At 39.6% G+C, this 19,161-nt stretch overlaps 2 protein-coding genes across 2 annotated transcripts in view; one reads left to right on the top strand and one right to left on the bottom strand.

Moving 5' to 3' along the window:
* bnc2 (basonuclin zinc finger protein 2) overlaps window positions 1-8,229 on the bottom strand; it is a 181,017-nt gene extending 172,788 nt beyond the window's left edge. Inside the window, exons 1-2 of the mRNA XM_088303370.1 lie at window positions 8,027-8,229; window positions 7,505-7,840 (exon numbers count right to left, since the gene is read on the bottom strand). Coding sequence (XP_088159496.1) covers window positions 7,505-7,522 — 18 coding nt within the window. The 5' untranslated portion in view covers window positions 7,523-7,840; window positions 8,027-8,229. The remainder of the gene's footprint in view (window positions 1-7,504; window positions 7,841-8,026) is intronic.
* Window positions 8,230-17,971: 9,742 nt separating this feature from the next.
* Window positions 17,972-19,161, top strand: part of cntln (centlein, centrosomal protein) — a 122,107-nt gene continuing 120,917 nt past the window's right edge. Inside the window, exon 1 of the mRNA XM_088302843.1 lies at window positions 17,972-18,360. Coding sequence (XP_088158969.1) covers window positions 18,280-18,360 — 81 coding nt within the window. The 5' untranslated portion in view covers window positions 17,972-18,279. The remainder of the gene's footprint in view (window positions 18,361-19,161) is intronic.

The raw sequence follows: 19,161 nt of genomic DNA, 5'->3' as shown, positions 1-19,161 counted from the left end.
GGAGCTCAAATCTCCTGCTCTCTGTGTTGTGATGAAATTCGTGAAAGGAGACGAAGAAATATTGCCAAATTATTGTTTTGTTTCGGCATCGCTGGCCACCACTGCGAAAAAAAAGCTGCATCCTTTGTTAAACAGATCATTCAATTGTACGCCTGAAGTGAAATTATTAATAGAAGATAATCAGAATGTTGTTCAGTTTTTGGGAAAAAAAAATAATGGCGCATTATTTTAAGAAAGTGAATGTAAATGCCAATGGTTGTCCGTCAATACATACAGTATGCTCTGCGATTGGCTGGCGACCAGTCCAGGGTTTACCTCACTTCTCTCACAAATCAAAAATTCTAAGATGTCCAAAACTGAATATTAGCGTGAATATTATTTTGTCTATACAATACGTGCTCTGAGCTCAGCCGTCACCCAAGCACTCTATTGATTTATTTTAAGACAAAGTGGCCAATAACAGTATTGGTCGACATGCTTGGGGAGAATGTCTGGAATGAAATACAGCGGGGTTACACTTTATCCAGCCTTTTGCTGCGTATATAAACAGGTTCTAAATGAGAACATTCTGGAGTGAGCCATTTCGCAGGAAAAGTAACTTTTGTCGGGTAGAGCCCCTCCACGCCACCCATTCCAAAGTCAACATGCTACGTCTCGGTCCTCAGGAATTTTTCATGAGCCACCACTTATCTTGTCATATCACATTTCTCACGCCAGCTTTTCGGCAGGGAACAGAAAAGACACCTCGAGGGCAAATGATTCTCTTTTAATCAAATCACCCCCGCGTGGCCCGAGGTGATCTTTTTCCACCGCGCCTTTGCTTCTGAGGCCCGCTGGTGTGCAAACATGTAAAAGAACCGGTGCAAAAAGTCATGTGAAGTCACTAGAAGGTGAAAAAAGAAGCAAAGAAAGTTGTTGGAATTTCCAGAGAGCAGCTTTTATGGCAGCAGGGAGCCATAAAAGGTAAATGACAACACGTAAGCGCAAATGTCCCAGCTGAACCATTTCGCTTGTGTTTGTGAGGCGGCTCCTTCCGAAGCGTCACTTTGAATTACGGTCTGCTCAGCAACATATGGATTACCATTGAAACGCAATTTCACTAGCGACTGGACTGTTACCACGCCGCCATACGGAATTTTGTATTTATTTATTTTAAAAAAAAATTTTTACACACTAACTGCTAATTAGTTGTGGATAGATACAATTAAAACTGCAGGGTTTACTCCATCCAAGGCTCCTCCTATTTTTGTGAAGTGTCAATTTTATACCTTATATGTGTCAGCCTAACTCAGATGAAGTAGCATCTGCATGTGAGTATTTTGCTTTTAATTTGCCTTTTTAAAGACATGTATTTCAAAAGAAGAAGCAGTGAGAAGTGAAGAATCAGTCCGTTTCAGTGCTCACCATCATAATGTGTTATCAAAGTTAGGTGGACTACTGCTTTTTGTTTTACACTGATGAACTTTGTTTTATATTTGGCTATATGAAAATTACAAATTAAAAAACTGGGATTCAATCGCCCATGGATTACAATAAGCCATTAAGGTCAAGACTGAGGCCTCTCTTTTTGTAAATTGTGAAAGTTTGGTGCAGCACAAGTTCTAAATTGAATGGCAGGTTAGATGGCTATTTTGGTTAGATGTCATTTTGCAAAGCGCCGTATAATAGCAATGGCTGTTGCGCCATTGTGGGTGTGAACACAACCGACTCCATTCATCACCAATTAAAGCGGTTAATCTCATTCCTTTTGAATGTGGCACACTCACATCTCAAATGGAGACATGCAGAAAAGGAGGCAGTGTTGCATGACTGGAGCATCGTCACTGCACTTTGTTGGTGTGGCAACAGACAATGTGATCGCCGCTGGTGGATCTCATTTACAAATGAACGAAGAATTAGAAAACTTTTACTTACGTTGCTTTACCTATTTCAAAATACCATCTTTTTGTGGTATTTTTTTAATAATGGCAACAGATTGTTTTTAATTCAATATTTACCGATGGGAAATCCAAACAACCAGCATCCCAGATGACCGGATTGCGTTCAACCTCTTGTCAGAACCATTACATTATGCCTTCAGGTAAACACCATATCACTTCCAAATAATTGCCATGTTAATGACAAATCTCTTTACTATTACAAGTTACTGAACCATCAAAGCCATTTTGGAATCCATTCTCATACTGTGAGAAAAAAAGGTTTGAATATTGGATGGATGGATAATTTAAAATCATAACTGTTGATTGATGGACAGGAGGTATCCATTATATTGTATCGTGTAGTACTTTAAAGCTATCCCAAATTATAGTAAAAATCTTTGAGAATCACAAACGTCTTGGAAGATTGTCTTCCTTTCTAATGGCTCATGAAGAGTACAGAGCTTTTTTGTTGCATTTTGTTTGTTTGCCTATTTGTCCTCCTATTGCTTCCTTTCTCTAGAAATCTTATTCGGGATTAGCATTTAAAAACGAAGCCCAACAAAAAGGACCGAGAAAAAAAGGAGTGTGTGCAAGTACAAGTTTTAGGTTACACTTTAAACACTTCTTGTAGTCTTTCTTGATTGTAATCTGATTAAAGACAGCCATCAGTTAGAGGCAAAGGCTATCTATCTTTTAACAGATTTAAACTCCCGCAGATAGAAATCTATGTGATAAGGCAAGAGTAAAAACACACTAAATGCTCCTGTCATAACAGCCGTTAAGCCCGTTGATCAGTGTCCATTGTTTATTTCATGTAGTGCGGAGTTTTAAAATGTATTCGCAGGAAATTAAAGTCTAAGTGAGGCGGGGGGATTGAATTTCTTACGCCATGCTGCTGAGGCACCGATAAGTCTAATTATATCTATTAAGTGTTTATTGTTTTGGATTATTAACGTCTCGCCCCTTGCTTTCTTAAAATTAGGAACCCGGCCGTGCAATTTGTTTTAAGTACTCCGCCTCTGCTGCAGTCTGGTGTCTTGTTCCAACATTTTTTCCATCTCGAGCCTCCACAGGTGTGTGACCCTCGCCCCACTCCACTCCCTTTTCACAATATTACCTTTTCTGTTGTGGCCAAGACGCACCGTGGGCCACCTGAGACATTACTGGGGCCAAATGGGCGCAGCGGCGACCCTCCCCTGGATGGATAAATACACCGCAAGAATGTTGCTTTGAAATCACTGTCTGGATAAAGTTCCTCTAAAATAAATGTCTTCTCTTTTTTTTTCCCCCCACTCTTCCTTCCCCGCATGTCTCACATACTTTGTATTCACCCGTGCATTGCAGAGGTTTTAACTTCGCAGCAGAGCTTTGTGGAGGATGGATGAGCATGGAGCCCATCTCGTGATTGTCTCCCAAATCCAAATTGATTTTCATAATAATTAGAATAATGAGCGGAGGTTGTAATTGATAAATAAATAAAAAGATGTTCTTTTAGTCTGTACATGTGGACATTTTGGGACCGACAACAAGCAGTCATCAGGGATTGAATTGTTCCACTACAATATGGCTTCCTGTCATTTTTCTTGGGAATCATTGTTCAAAAAATTCAAAGATTCGAAATAAATTTGTGAGTCAAAATTCACGTTTTGCGCTTCATTAGAACACATTGAAAAGCCAAACTCATGATCGCTGATTTTTAAGTTGTTCCCATAAATAAACCGTGGATATAGTCCCAAAAAGCTTTGCTGGGTTGGATGCAAATGCTCCTTAACGTAGCGTAGCATGCTTAGGTCATCTACGAGTAGGCAAGCTCAGTGCTACGTACTCGGCACTGGCTACTGTAGCTAGCAACAACCATCGGCTGACTAGCTAGGTTAGCTAAACATGTCGGAAAGTCACTCTTAAGACAGTCATCATCGCCTCCATGGTGGCGAATGGGCTCAATTTCTTACGCGCATCGTTCTGACAAATGGATGATGAGGAGTAATTAACAGAAGCCATGCTGATTGTTAAGGTAACCTAAGGTTAACATAGGGCTGGGCGATAAACCGAAAATTTACCGTTACCGAAATTTATTACAATGACCGAAATCATTTTGCCCATGTCGGTAAATTCGGTGTTAAAAAAAAAAAAAAAAAAAGCCTTTTCTGTCTGCGGCAATGTTCATGCCCCTTTAAGACCGCAACAGCGCCTCTAGTCACGTGACTCCAACAGTCCGCTCGAGAAAGAAAACAGACGTCGCTGTCGTAGCTGGCGATTCAAATCCAGACGCTTTTTCACCACCCACAACACAACTATGCTGTGCTGAAAGTTCAAAGTGTGAAGCAAGGTTCGACAAGTGACAACAGCCCATTAACGGAGGCGACACCATACGAGAGAACGTCTCAGAGGTGGACGCGATAGCCTAGCACATAGCTAAAGATATAGCTCCTCTCGTTACAGAGGAGCGCGCAGGATTTAAGCGCTTCATGAAAGCCGTATTTCCCGATATGGACTACATCGGGCCGGGAGCTTAGACATGTCAAGCATTTTGCATCTACATCCGACTTGAGGTCGGGTCGCAACATGGATCCCTGATTGAGCCTGACTGTGCATTACATAGACGACAAGTGGCGACTGCGCACCAGAGTACTCGAGACGGCACATTTTCCCCGATGATGCACACTTGTTTATTTGGCTTGCATTGACATTTTCTTTCATTTTATTTAGCATTTTTTTATTTGCCATTATTTACATCATGAGAGCATCTTGGCGCAATCTACTTGCAGAAAAAGATTTTGCAAGCGGTACCCTTTTTCTTTGTGACATTGTTCAAGTCATGCAAAGCAAGCTATTTTGGAATTTATACAAATGATTTTTGCACTTTTATTTTTCATTGAAAGTAATGTGTACCAGTTGGTCAATAATAAAAACAGTCAATATGCATTTCCTGCATTTATTTAGATTTTTTTTTGTCCACGGGGGAATTTATCGTGCATTTATCGTTATCGAGGTAAAATTGGTCAATTTCTCGCGATATTGATTTGAGGTCATATCGCCCAACCCTAGGTTAACATGTACTCGGGAAACGTCGGAATTAAGTGCTTGGGTTATCAATTAAACATTTAACAGAAACATTGCTGGAGCCGCGTTAAAGCAGAGCATATCCAAATTTCAAGAGCAAAATATAAGGAAATTTAATTAGTTTCTTTAAAGAAAATTATCCTTAATAAAGCACAGCTCAAAAGGACCGGAAACCAGGAATAAATTCCCAAGTTATGGCCTATAAGGTGAAAAAACAATATTAATGGTGGATATTGAAAATGTACAATATAACCAATGCTATTTGTTTGTTTTAACACATCTGAAAATGTTTCAAGACAAGAAAACAGTTTTCTCATATTCCCATGTGAATTATATATATATATATATATATATATATATATATATATATATATATATATATATATATATATATATATATATGTGTGTGTGTGTAAATACAAAAAAAAAATTATCCTCAAACTTGACTTAAATTTCTTGGTACGTCTTCACATATGCAATTAAAATATGTGCCATGCTTATGATAACCTACAGTCATGCACAACACTTTACAGTTAGCTCCTGCAAGGTCTGACTTCGATTCTCCGTTGATTTGGTTATCAAAAGAAAACATTGTTATTATTACTCACGCCATTCAATTTCAAATGAAGAGAAAGTGATGTGGCAGTCAGCGGCACAGGCAGAACGGAGAGGATGGAGTGTTCTGGTTTTTGGGCAGTAATCAGAGAAGGCCAGCAGGGGGTACAGGGTAGGGTTGATGGGGTCGGAGCGGAGCACCTCTAAGCAGACTTTCTCTTCATTAGCAGCCTCTCTAAGGGCCAGCGGCAGAGAGGGTCTTCACTGGCCCACCTGTCCAGGAGATTATTGAACCGACTAACCGGCAGCTCAGCGCACACACTTCTCTCCCCTCTCATGATTCCCAAAGTACCAAAGGAATCACGGCCGGGCTGACAACCACCGCTTTTTTTTTCTTGCCTTCCACCGCCCGTCACCGCGTGATTAGCTGAAGAGGAGCATCTATAGCAACATTGCTGAGAATGTTTATATCCAGTGCATGCTCATAGCATCGTCACGTCGCAACAAAAATGACCACTCGATCAAAGTACAAAATGGGGTTCTTAGTGAAGACGACGGGAGCTTTTACTTTTCCCAATCCAAACATTTACAAGAACTAAAATTTGGACATATCAAGAAAGTGAGAGATGTCATGGCCTCATCACCAAGAATTTACTGAGTATCCAATCAGATTGCCCTGATGTCATCCCTACACGGTTAAAAGCCAATGGGGGCATATCAGGGAATTGCTGCGATATGCTGCCATGCTTGTGAAACTTCACTCACCCTTACGGTGATAGTTTTTCTTCATGAGTCCTCTTTGTCATTTATCTCCACTTACAAAAGAGCCCACGGCAACACTTGTGATCGTAATCCTTAGCTCGCACAATCACAATACCTGCAGAAGTGAAGGAGCCTTGTTTTCTGGTCATGAAAATGTGAATTGCACGCGCACACACACATGCCTTTTGCACTGCCACTGAAGGGGACAAAATAAAGATATGCGATAAGTAATAAAATGACACCCCTGGAATGTAAATTGGCATTCTTCACGAACAGCTCGGACCTCCGAAATATCCCCGGCACACACAAACACACGTTCAAGGCAGGCCAAAAATCCTGTGCAACACACACACACATTCATTGATGAATGTCTGAAGGTACTTTGGCGGAGCTTTCAAGTGGGGGTCATTTTGTTTCGTTAGTTCTGCTCGCTCCTTACTCTTTAGCTGTCAAATAAAATGCACAACATGGACATGGCATGTGTGTGTGTTACATTTTGTCTGAGCTCAATGTGTCCTCCCTCTCCATTTATATAATACAGATGAGAAGACAACACTGTCACATATTGTCTTTGCCTTTTATATGCCTTCCCAGTGGAGAAACAACAACTGTATATATTTGGGGGGTTTTTTGCCAAAATGAACAATCATATAAAAGGGTCTGTTTCAGGAAGTCCCCCAAATCAATCTGAAATTGTCATTTGAAGGATAGCCACTGCACAAATGAGGACTGAAGGAATTTTAGGCCTTAACATGATCCGGAAAATGCACAAAAGAAAATAGTAATATTACGTGTGTGGCTCATTGGTGACATGAAAAAGTCATTTGGTCAGTGAATAAATGTTTAAAAATTGATTAAATGCTTTGCAGGTGCTTTAAGTTTGATTACACACATTTAGAAGTCACTTTTTTCTGTTTCAATGAGTTTGATGTTTTATATGTTAAAATATTCGTGTGTTTTACCACAGATTAACAAAAAGGTGTCATTTTCTCCTTTGTTGTGAGATTGGGGACTGTATTTGGTAGGTTGGTGTGTAAAAAAAAACAAGAAAACTGGCAGAAAAAAAGACAAATGGCTGACAACTTTGTATCTGCTCTGATGCGTTCACGTACCACAAAATATACCAAGTGAAACCCAGTGTCATCTCCTGATTCTGTATTTACTGACAAGAAGACGCTTAATATGGAAACAAAAATATTAATTACCATGGCTGCATGTCGCATCTGACAGAACTGACGAATTCCTTTGGCACGTTGGCAAACTTTGCGTCCTCCAGCACACAAAAAGTCTGCTTTCGCCCTCAAGCGGGGAACTTTCTCCTCGTCGCTGCTGCTCGCCGCGTGCCGGGGTTCGGCGCTCGATTGGAAAACTTGCAGTTGATACTCGAAGGTGAATCTTGTGGAGGGGGGCTTCGGAACCGGCTCAGGTGTGGGGGGGGGCTGCTCGTGGCCAACTCGCGCGTCTCGCAGTTTCGAGAAAGTCGTACGCTGACGTACAATCACGACGTCGTCTTCTTTTTTCCTCTTCTCTTCTTAGTTTGCCTTCAAATAAGACAAGCCGACAGGCTAAAAGGGTCTGCCGTACCTTGTGGAAAGGCAAGGAGAGAAAAGAAAAACGCCTCCCCGGCCCCCACGCACACGCACTCCCCTGGATGGTTGTCCGTCTGCACAGCCCCGCAGGGAAGGTGTTCTGTCTGCAAGCTTCTTCGCGCTCCCTGTGTGACTTACTTGCTTGCTTGTTTGATGAGTTGATTTCTGTCACGGAAGAAGTGTTGCGTCTTTGAGCAACAAGAAAAAAACGTTCCTTTAGTTCAACGAGTTGGTTGAATTATTAAAAACAGCTCTCAGCTGCAATATACGTTACTTAATGAAAACCCCGATCAAAAGTTCAGATATTTGTTTTACTTTTGATCGAACCCAAAAGCGCACCTAGCAATTCTCCTCTCAAACTTTGTGGATGGAGAGGCCATGTTATTGGGGTGGTGGGGGGGGGGACACATTTTTCCTAGGACCAGATGTGACAAAAAGTATTCTCACTCTGTCTGTACGTATACAGACTCAAACCATAAATATTATTTGACCAATTAATTGAGATACATCTAACAAAATGTAACACAGTTCAAAATTTTAACTCCGTTTTAATTACTTCCAAATTAATTTTCATACTTTGAAAAGCTGCAGCCAGTTCAGGGTGTCCCCCGCCCACTGCCCGAAGATCGCTGGGATAGGCTCCAGCGCTCCCCCCCACCTCCGCCATATATATATATATATATATATATATATATATATATATATATATATATATATATATATATAAATATATATATATATTTATATATATATAGAGAGAGAGAGAGATTAGTATTCTAAAAACTAGGGGAAAAGATTTAAAAGGAATTAAAATCAACCTTACTGTCTGACTCCTGATTGGTTAATAATTGTGGCACAGTTATCATGCCTGCATCGCAAACGTAAATTTGCGTTTTGTATGCGTAGAGGACAGAGAAGCCGTCAGCATAATACATGCCTTTGTACGCCGTATTTGATATTAGGTTGACGTAATTGTGGCATAAATCTGACGCCGAACCTCCAGTGCTACTGTTTTGGTTTGCAACATAGTTCAAATGGTTACAGTACTTTCATGATGCTATAGGGGAGGCATTTATTTGAGGTCCACTTTTACTGCATTTGTATTAAGTGGATGGAAAAAGGTGCATACAGGCAACGGAATCCCAAGATGGCCATTCCAACCAAGTCAAGCGTCCGGAAGCGCCACTTGCATGTTTGGTCAAGGGCTAAATAATAGGTCTGGGATTACGTTTGTGTTGAATTCATTGGCGGATAACAAGCTGCAGAGGTCCCACGCTATGCATATTCATAGCTTGGCTGAGGCCGTGGGAGAGTGAAGACCATATGCCTGTTAGTCCGAGGGCTTGGCTTTGCTAATTAAACGAAATATTACATACCCATATATGAGCCAAAAGCTCACATGTACAATATAATATGGAAATAAACTCACAGGTCACACTATTGGGTACACCTGCACTATTTTAGGTGATCCAACACAACGATAATAATGCTCTGTCACATGCTGAATTTTAACAATATCTGACTTGTGTCTGATCCAATATATTTTGTCTTTATTGGGACATGTTTTCTAAATATTATAACCTTTAGTCATAAAATGATAAAATAACGTAATTCCTAAATTGTCCCGCTGGGCTCATTATAGGATTATCTTATTTTACATATATACTTGTTGTAAACTTGTTTGATGTCTGATTGTGATGCCTTGTTACAACTACTTATACTTTCAAAAATTGAGACCTTATTCCATTGAAATAGATTTTTTTTTTCGACTCATAAATTGACTTGTAATTTCATTTTCATTGAACAGCCCCTCCAGACTCTCTCCTTATCATTATTATTCCCTGGAATTTGATATTTTTGTGCTCCGGTCAAAGCAGTAAAAGTCTTGCTTTGCCACCATCTTGTGGCATCTTGGTTTCAAGGAACTACATTGACTTGAGTTGAGGACCTCCATTTACGCAAAAGTACTGCTTTCCCCCCACATGTGCCATCTACAGCAAAGCCAATTAGAAACCTTTTTGAGGGTCAGCAGTGACTCACAAATAGCAGTATTAGACTTTTTTTTCTCATATTAAGACCTGACTCTTGTAAAAGTCCAACTTTTTTTGCATATTCTTAGTGCTTGTAAACATTACAAAACATTAAAAGTAAAATTCTGAATTGTGTCGTACGTTGTCAGGAAACTGCAGTCTCTCCCAATATACTGTAGATACATCTGAAAAGTAAGTATTTGTTATATTATAATTTTTCCTGTGAATTCTGACTAGATATTTGTAAAATTACATTTGTAATATTTGTTTTATATACATACTTCATTTTTCATTTTCTCTGCTTAATATGCTGCTCTTGTGACGCAACACCTGATAAGCAGAAGAAAATAGATGGATGGAATTATGTTTTTCAAAGAAAAAGATCACAATTTCATAGTAAAAACACAATACACGCACACACGCACGCACACACTCAATGTTTTTGATTTACTTTGTCAAAGATGTGATTTTATCAAATCAAACCAAATTGAACTGTTTCACATTAAAATATATCAAGTTATGTATCTCCATACATGCGACTTGTCTTTCATTAGAGAGGGACAATTTAGAAGGAACTTATACGACTCTACTGTAAAATGAAAATAACCTCATTGCATCTTACACTATGTAAATAAACACCTTCAGTCGCCCCAAAAAAATTGTCACAAAGAAAAAACATTCCTCACATGAAATCAAATAATTTCTCTGTCTATTTTGTGACAACCTTCTCATTACATAAATAGTATATTTTTGTATAATACCACTTTTTTTCCTCATTGAATTGCAGAACATTTTCTCAGTTTTGTGGAGCTCAACACAGAAACAAAGCACACATTTTGTGTGTTCCCCGACAAAAAAACTTTCAATTGATAACCATTAACTGACTAGAAAGCAAATGTCTGTTAGATGAATATGATTTCATCCAAACGGCCAAAAGAAGAACTTTACAAGACTACATTCACAAGACGGGGTTGGTTTCAGGGCAAGATTATGGTTCTGATTAAAATAACTCATGTTTTTCTTTCTAATAAACTCGAGCAAAAAAAAAAAAAAACAGCCCGGCTTTCTTGCTATTTATCAGTGCAACTATCTGATTACCTCATTTACAGATGAAACAAAAAATGCTCCGAAACTAAGATTTCATGGGAAGATCATTTTTCGATCCGAACTCTGTCATAATAACAATCAAACCTTATGTGCTGCTTTTGGTCCTTTTAAATGGTGAGCTGAGGTAGTTAGCCACTAAGTGAGCATACATTGTGTGTCAGTGTGTATTTGTTGTGACAAGTCCCCCACCGTTCATTATTCAAGCAGCGGGTCTAAATGATGGTAATGATAATGAGCTATTGAACTTGCCACCTCCTGGGACAGCCATCAGCTAGTGCCCCTGTACGTCAGGAGTCAAAGCCTCTGAGGTTCATCTCTTCATTAAGTTCCAGTCACTCGCGACAGCAGCACATGCAGTAAAAAAGTCTGGAAAGGTCACTTGAGCTGCTTCACATGTCTTCAGATAGTCTACATATACAGCACATACAACACAGCCCTGATATAATGGCAGTATTTTCTTATATAATACTAATACTAGTAAATATATGCAAACAAGATAACTCTCAAAGAACACATCGCGGAAATTTTAATTCAAGGCTTGAAATAAGCAGTGTTGCATCGCATTTTACGAGGCAAAAAGTCATCAAAACGCAAAACTCAGAGTCAACCACCAAGACCAACTGTTAGTTGAAGAAGGAAAAAATCCCAAGACAGTTACAAAAAGCTTTCCTGAACTCACATCACCTATCGTGGGGAGTCAGAGGTCAAGGGAAACTATGTCGTATTTATGTAGAAGCAGCTAGGTAGTAGCAGCTTCGGTTGGTTACTAGTACGCCTAAACACGTTGCAGAGTCGCTACTAAGTCGGTAGTTATTGTCTGTGTGGAAGCCATGCTAAATAAGTTCAATGAAAGTCGCTCCTTACAAAACTGTCCAAAAAGAAAACTTACTTTGAGCTTGAATACAATAAAGCTGAAAGAAGCGGTATCATTTTTCAAGGACTACACCAAAGCGGAGCTGCAGTGTTTGCATGTATTAGCTTTAGCTAACTGGCACATGTATCTGAATATTTGGTGAAGTTGACAAGCTGAGGGAGGAGGTTCTACGTGGTCCACAAACGTGGATTCTCTCTATCAATTGACAAGCATAATTCAATGGCTTGATAATGAAGTGCTGTGTCCATGAGTCAAAATCTTCAAACTCTGGGATGGTAGCAGTCACTCGCTTTATGATAATCACAAAGCCATTGCAATGTTAGTCATACTTGGATTTGGCCCTGGAATAGTTCATATTCATAAAGAAAGGATCCAACCACCAAAACCTCTAATAGACACATTTCTGAGAGGATATTGGACACCTGGTCTTAAAAAAATATTTTTTATGAATAAGGCCGGAGGGTTGAGGCCGGAACCGTACCGAGATAGCAGCCGGAGGGCGGGGGACAGACCAGCAAAAAGGTTCAAGTGCCCAGCTCTGGTGAAATTTAGCAAAACGTTTTTTTTTTAAACAAAGGACGCACATAAGCATGAGTAATTAACAGTAGGCGATAATGGAAAAACAACAGCGACAAAAGGTCGCCATGACAAAATGTAAAAATAGCAAACAAATCTGAATTTGGCCTTGTAAAATCAGCCAAAATATGAATGCCCTCCAACTGTCAATCTAACAAAGGAGGAGACACAGGTGTTGTGAATACTTAGCTCATCCCAGTGCTGTTTTCCACAAGGGCAACCTTTACATTGGGCAATCAATGTCCAAAGTCCTTGGTCTTTTCTTCTTTCCTCGAGGGAAATAAGAACTTTAAACACAGCCTCAACAGTGCAATTTACCCTTTGAGCAAGAAAAGGACAAGATCCCAGGGGAAATGCCCAGATCGCGTTCCCACACTTTGAGCCATCCAAGTTGGTGAGCTTCATGGGATCACGGAGACGTCAGTGACATGCACATATTGCACTGTATATACCTTGAGGAGGTGGCCTTAAAGTGGTCAAACAAGAGTCCATGCCACTTCACTGGGTCTGTGGTAAAGGCATGACAAAGTGGGATTGTGCAGGAAGATCATCAGGTGCATCCAGATGTGCACATGACAGCAGTAGCAGGAGTACACGAGAACAATGTTAGTCGTAAGTTTGCAAAACCAGTGTTGAAGTCTTCTGGCTGGAAAGAGGAAAAAACAGAAAGGTGTTGTTTCACGTTCTAGTTCCGAAACAGTAATCCGGTTATTTTTAAAAGATAGTGACTGACCTTTGTTCCAAATTCTTTTCCAAGTAGATTTTAAGCTAAACGAACATGTGTGTTGCATTGTTTGTGCCTATTTAGATCACCGATATGTATCTCCAAAACATTTTGAGAATTAGTTTCACAGACAAGAAATCACAGAAGAAGGAAATAACAGTTTTCGAACACTTGTGAAAAAAAATTGCAAATGCTGTTTGGGAAAGGAGATAAATAGAATTGAAAAAAAAAAGTGAGATCAACCTGATGAAAAAGATTTGTGTGAGTCAGAGAACAAATGGGTTATTTCAGAAGAAGCTACATTAAGAAAAGGGTCAGTCAAGCGAATGCATCGTATTAAGACAGAGATCTAAGAAAATGGATGGTGGTGTACCTCCAAAACAGCAACTCACACGAGAACTAGACAAGGACTATCCATAAAATTACAATTTCAGTATCGACAGGATTCCGTGTGAATCACATTCTGTGAACCAGTGATTCTTAAAGTATACTTTAAGCTCCTTCTAGTGGTATGCAAATGAAATACTGCACAAGTACAGTTCAGTTGTATTTAACTTTTAAGGTCAAAACATTTGTATCTAATCACTGACAATTTTTTTTCAACATTTAAGGTGCATTTTTTTGTATAAAATTTGTGTGCAATACATTTTAATCGAACCATTATTTTAGTAGCATTTTTTAAACTTTACTCTATTTAAACCATGATTATAATAGTTTGGGATTTTTCATAATAGTTATTTTTATTTTGTTTTGACTTTGTTTGATTTCTTTAAATTTAGTTAGTTTAAGTTTGTTTTTATAGCATTATTTTTGTTTTTTTATTCATTTTTTATTTTATCATGAAATGCTTGGTTTATATTTAGTTGGATCACAGAAAGTAGGCTGCGCTCCGCATAGAAATTTTCATTCTCATGCCTGGGCAAGTCGAGTTTAGCATGTTGTGAATTTACCCAATGTAGCTGCTGCGCCGCCCAGAGCGCCTCGCATTCTGGTGACAAAATCCTACATGACCTCAAAGGAGCTCTATCGTGTGGCGCAAGTGGTGCATTGCGATTCTGGTGGATTTGATCAAGGTGTAGGCAGACAGATTCGTTGAACGTGTGTGGTGACGGAACAATCCCTCATTCTAGAAATCAATTCATTTGACAATTTAAAATCCGCCGCCCTGAACGAGTGTACTTAAGTGTTTTTTGGGTGTAAAAAGAACCAGTGGCATGGACAATTTAAGGAAAATCAAACCACATATCTCTGAACATTTGGAATACGGTGTTCTACTGCGGAAAACATAACATTTTGAAAATTTTTTATTAGTGCTGTCAAGTGATTATTTTTTTTTTAACTATTTAATCGCAACCATTCAATTTTATATGAAGCTTAGAACCGATTTGGAATTAATGTGAAAAAAATACAAAAGTATATTCCTACTCAGACTGTTCTAATCACTTCCTTTGATCTTTTAATACAATGCTTTTCCTGTAAAATACCGGAAAAAAACTATTGAACGACACATCAAAGACGCACAACTAATATGATATTAAAATTTGGCTTTGCAAAGTGTGGAAATTATTTTGGATTTCTCCAATGAGCCGTCAAGCAAATTTTTAAAGTAAAACTATCTAAAAGTCTGTCTTTGCCACAGTAACTCTCCTCTAAGTTTGACTGCACAGTGAGCAGAGGTCTGCAACAGAAAGTTATGTTATAAAATTTAAATTAATCTGAGAGCCCTACTTTTTATGCATTGTTTAAATGTCACTCTTGAGCAGCATTAGCATGCCCCCCCCAACGTGGTGTCTGAATACACCAAGAACTTACAGAATTGAACAAAAACGAAGCCATTTAGCAAATAAAGGCATCAGCCACGCTTAGAAAGAGACTCGAGTGACTTCATGTCTTGCATGTAGTCTTATTTCCAACCAGCGGGATCTACTAAACACTCTGTGAGTCGTGACATCCCCACTGGCATTTGTACAATCGCAGATCCTTTAGTGCTTGAAGTGCCTTTTGTCATCTAGCACAGTTCTCAGGTTCTTCAGCTTCAAAGCCGGAGACAACGTTAATGCATGACAATATCCTCACTTACCTTCAGGCAGCAGGCGGAGGAGACGTGCTTTGTACAACTCTCGGTGGAGTGTCGCGTTTTGTGCCTCTCCTCCTTATGCCGGCTGCCTTTGTCGGCGCAGTGTTTGAGCTTGTCATTGGGTTCTTTGGGGGATTTTTCATGCTGCAACATTTGCATGATCTCAATTGTGACTCCCCTCCTTGACTTGTAAAGTCAATGCTACCGGGCAATCAAAGCTTTTTGTAACTCTGCTCAGGTGTGACAGGAGTGCATAGAGAAAAAGGTCAAAACATTAGTTTTTGCGTTTTGCTGTTTGAAAATGAGATATTCATCGTACGGAGAGTGTCACATTTGAAAGACTTTTCAATGCACTTCTTGTTCGATGTGACATGCGGAGTTAAGTCTATTTACAACGTATCCGACAAGAAGCTGTGCATCCGAATTGGGGGGATGGCATTTAATCATAATGTGAATGTCATTCCCAGCCGTGAATTGCCATCATTTTTCAGTATTTTCAGTGACAGAGATTCCCCACGCTTCGCTATCAGTCGTCCTGATGCGATCAATTCAATAAAAGAATACAACAACCTGAATGAATGAAAATGGCATGTTCTGCCAATGAGTTTAAAAAATGTATTTATTCGACTGGAAATTTATATGAATATTTTTTCATTCATTCATGTGGTATTACAAAGACTGATTTTCCCATGGTTACGTATCAAAGTGAGTCAGCTGTCATTGCGGTGGTTCTGTTGGTGGTTTCTGGTTGAAAGGTATGGCGGTCTGACACATCCAGGCCAGAGGCAAAGCTGGAGGGTGTGTGAGAATGTATACTTTATAGCTTAAATGCAGGAAGTGTGTCCTAGCTAATATGGGTGATTGCTTGGATCTTCCATTTCTGTGCTTTAATCCGTCCTTAGCGGGACAGGCGGCAAAGATTTGCAAGTGGAACTACAATGTTCTTGAGCAAGCGTGTGGACGTATTCATTATAGTATAGATGTGATGTGGATGATTTCATTCATTCTTTTTTTTTGTAAGCATTTCGATGCTGAAAAGTATTTTTCCAATTAGTTGTTATGTGGTGGCCAGAAACATTGATGCACAACGGTGATTAAATCCTGCGACCAAACACGTAGAAGGGAACATTCGAATAAATCACGTGTCAGTTTATGTATCTGACCGAGGGCGCAGGCAGACGTCGCACATTATCTAGCAATTTAGGGCCGTTAAAATGTTTTTCCGCAAATGAGCGTCCTAATGACAGGCTTCGTTCTTGGGTCAAGAAACAGCCCGGCCATGCGAAGGCCACTGAGTGGAGCAGGTGAGACAACATTTGTGTGACTGCGGAGAAACAATTTGTCATATTTCTTCCTTTCCCTTGACCCCTGCCACAAAGACAATAAACATATTAGCCACATGAAATGGATTTGCCATGTCACAACAACAGTGCAGATGTTTATCCATCCATTTTCTCAAGCAATTGTCTTCATTAGAGTCACGGGTGAGCTGGAGCTTTTTTTTAACCTGACTTTTGGGCAAGTTGCAGAGTACACCCTGATGTGATGATGTTGAATGGTATGAAATAAACTGGAATGTTAATCAATCATTTTGAATGGAATGGAAATTGCCAAAATAGCCCAAGATTGGCACAAGTTTAGACTGAAATTGAACTTGTGTTTGAAAATGCCCCAGTGAAAATGTTTCTGGACAACAAAACACTGAATACTTTGTTACTGTGATCCCTTGCTTCAGGTCCCAGGAATTAACCCGCACAAATCTGCTCTTCAAAATTAGAAATTTATTTCGGGAACTGCTCCGCAAAGACAAAATATTGTCGAGCCTTGTTGAACGATATGAAAAATGGTAAAATGGTATTGAATGGGGTGTTGCGGTGGTCGAATGGTTAGCACGTCTGCATCAACGCGCGAAGGTCGTTGGTTCGAATCCAGCACCAGCTTTCCTGTGTGGAGTTTGCATGCTCTCCCCGTGCCTGTGTGGGGTTTCTTCGGGTTCTCTGGTTTCCTCCCAAAAATATTCACGGTAGGTTGATTGGACACTCTAAATTGCCCATAGGTATGAGTGTGAGCACTATTGGTTGTTTGTCTGTGTGTGTCCTGCGATTGGTTGCCAACCAGTTCAGGGTGTACTCCGCTGGGATAGTCTCCATCATGTCCACGAGCCACGACCCTTGTGAGGAGAAACTGATCACATAATGGATAGATAATATTGAATAACACTGAAATGTAGAATCACGTCGTTTAAAATCCTTTTGTGTCATTGGGATGAATGGAAAATTGTGTTGGTGAAAATTGTATAATTATAGTTTTAAAAATATGACATTTTTAGAACGTGAGAACATTGTCGTAAGTTTATTTAAACATTAAAAGTGTGAAATTATTGATATGAAAAAACCCCCAATATTTTTATTATTGAAGGCATTCGCAAACTGAAGAATGAATCTGCGCACAACATTGATGGAATTGTGTATTTACTATAAACACGACTGTGTGGACTCGAGTTGTTGGATTTTTCAAGAGCTGCCATTTATTAAACACACGTGATTTTGGTAGGAAAAAAAAAATAAAAACAATAGTAACCATACGGAAATACTAGAATACAGTATAGAATAATTGTAATAGATTTTCTCTTGTCCTTTGTTGCCTTGAACTGTCGTAAAACGTCGTGACGTGTTCCTTGTGACGTAGTGGGCAAGAGCGGGCTGGTTTGAAATGAGGAAGCCGTAAAGAAACATCTAAAATAGAAAGCGTCTTGGATGCTATTGACAACCGTCGTGAGTGTCGAAACAGTCCTTATAAATCATGTCTCGTTTCAGACGTGATGTTTTTGAAACGCGCTCTTGAGCCGAAACAAAGCTTTTAACAGCGACAAGGACTCAAAACGAACGAAAACGCCTTTGCTGCTGGCTAACACGTTAGCATGCTTAGCTTCCAGTGGCTCAGTTCTATCAGCATTGTGAGAAGTGCTTTCATTGAGGGCGAAACTACATTTCTGGAGCCGCGATGTCGTCCGCAGACGCCCCTCGTATGTTGGCACTGGTGGAGCAAGTGAGAAGCTTATCGGAGGAGTTGGTGCAATGCCAGGTGAGTCGCCAACAATGTATATTCGTCTGCGTTGAGGATTCTGCAAAACACTTGTGCGGTTTGCATAACTTTTTTTCCACTCAACCTTTACTCAGCTAAGGTGCATATTCTACTAAACACAAATCTCACGCTGCGCCACGAAACAATCACGTGACCAGAATTGGATGCACGTTAATGCCAAATAATGGAAGTGCGTTTCGTTTGTCTGCCACTGTAAATACAGTAGCTTATTCGTACTTTCCGTGGAAAGGGTTTCTTTATTTATTTATTTGCAATGACGCCATTTTTTGTGCATATCACTCAAAATATAACCTTAGTCCCCCCTTAGCATCACTGAGAGGTTTCGCTCCTCAGTTTGTGATGTAGAGAAGTTTCCCAAAGCATACTCGCCAGCAGGTGGTGCCTAATAACATGTCAACTGTTGCGATGTTTTGCATATGTCACAAGGTAGTCACAGGACAGGTAATCAATTCATTTCCTGCAACATACATTCCAATGGTTCACTCAATTGATGAGCCGTCTCCTTGCAAAGTGAATGCACTGGCAAAAAATGTATGAGTCATTTTACTTCTTAATTTCAAGCAATTGATCATTTCATCATTAAAGCCAATTAATCATTTTGAGCAGAAATGCAAACTTTCCTGTTTTGCATTGCAGGAAAATTTAATTTAAAATGTTAATTTATTGTACTGATTATAATCCCTCCATCTGAATTTTAACATACACTGCAGTCTGCTGGGTATGTTTTTGCGTTGCACAAAGATGCAAATCACATGTGTATGCATGTATAAAGAGATGTGA

Source organism: Idiotropiscis lumnitzeri, chromosome 8 (genome assembly GCF_059441095.1).
Source record: "Idiotropiscis lumnitzeri isolate Australia: NSW breed Sydney's pygmy pipehorse chromosome 8, RoL_Ilum_1.0, whole genome shotgun sequence".
Taxonomy (NCBI): Eukaryota; Metazoa; Chordata; class Actinopteri; order Syngnathiformes; family Syngnathidae; genus Idiotropiscis; species Idiotropiscis lumnitzeri.
This window is presented reverse-complemented; position numbering and strand designations above follow the sequence as displayed.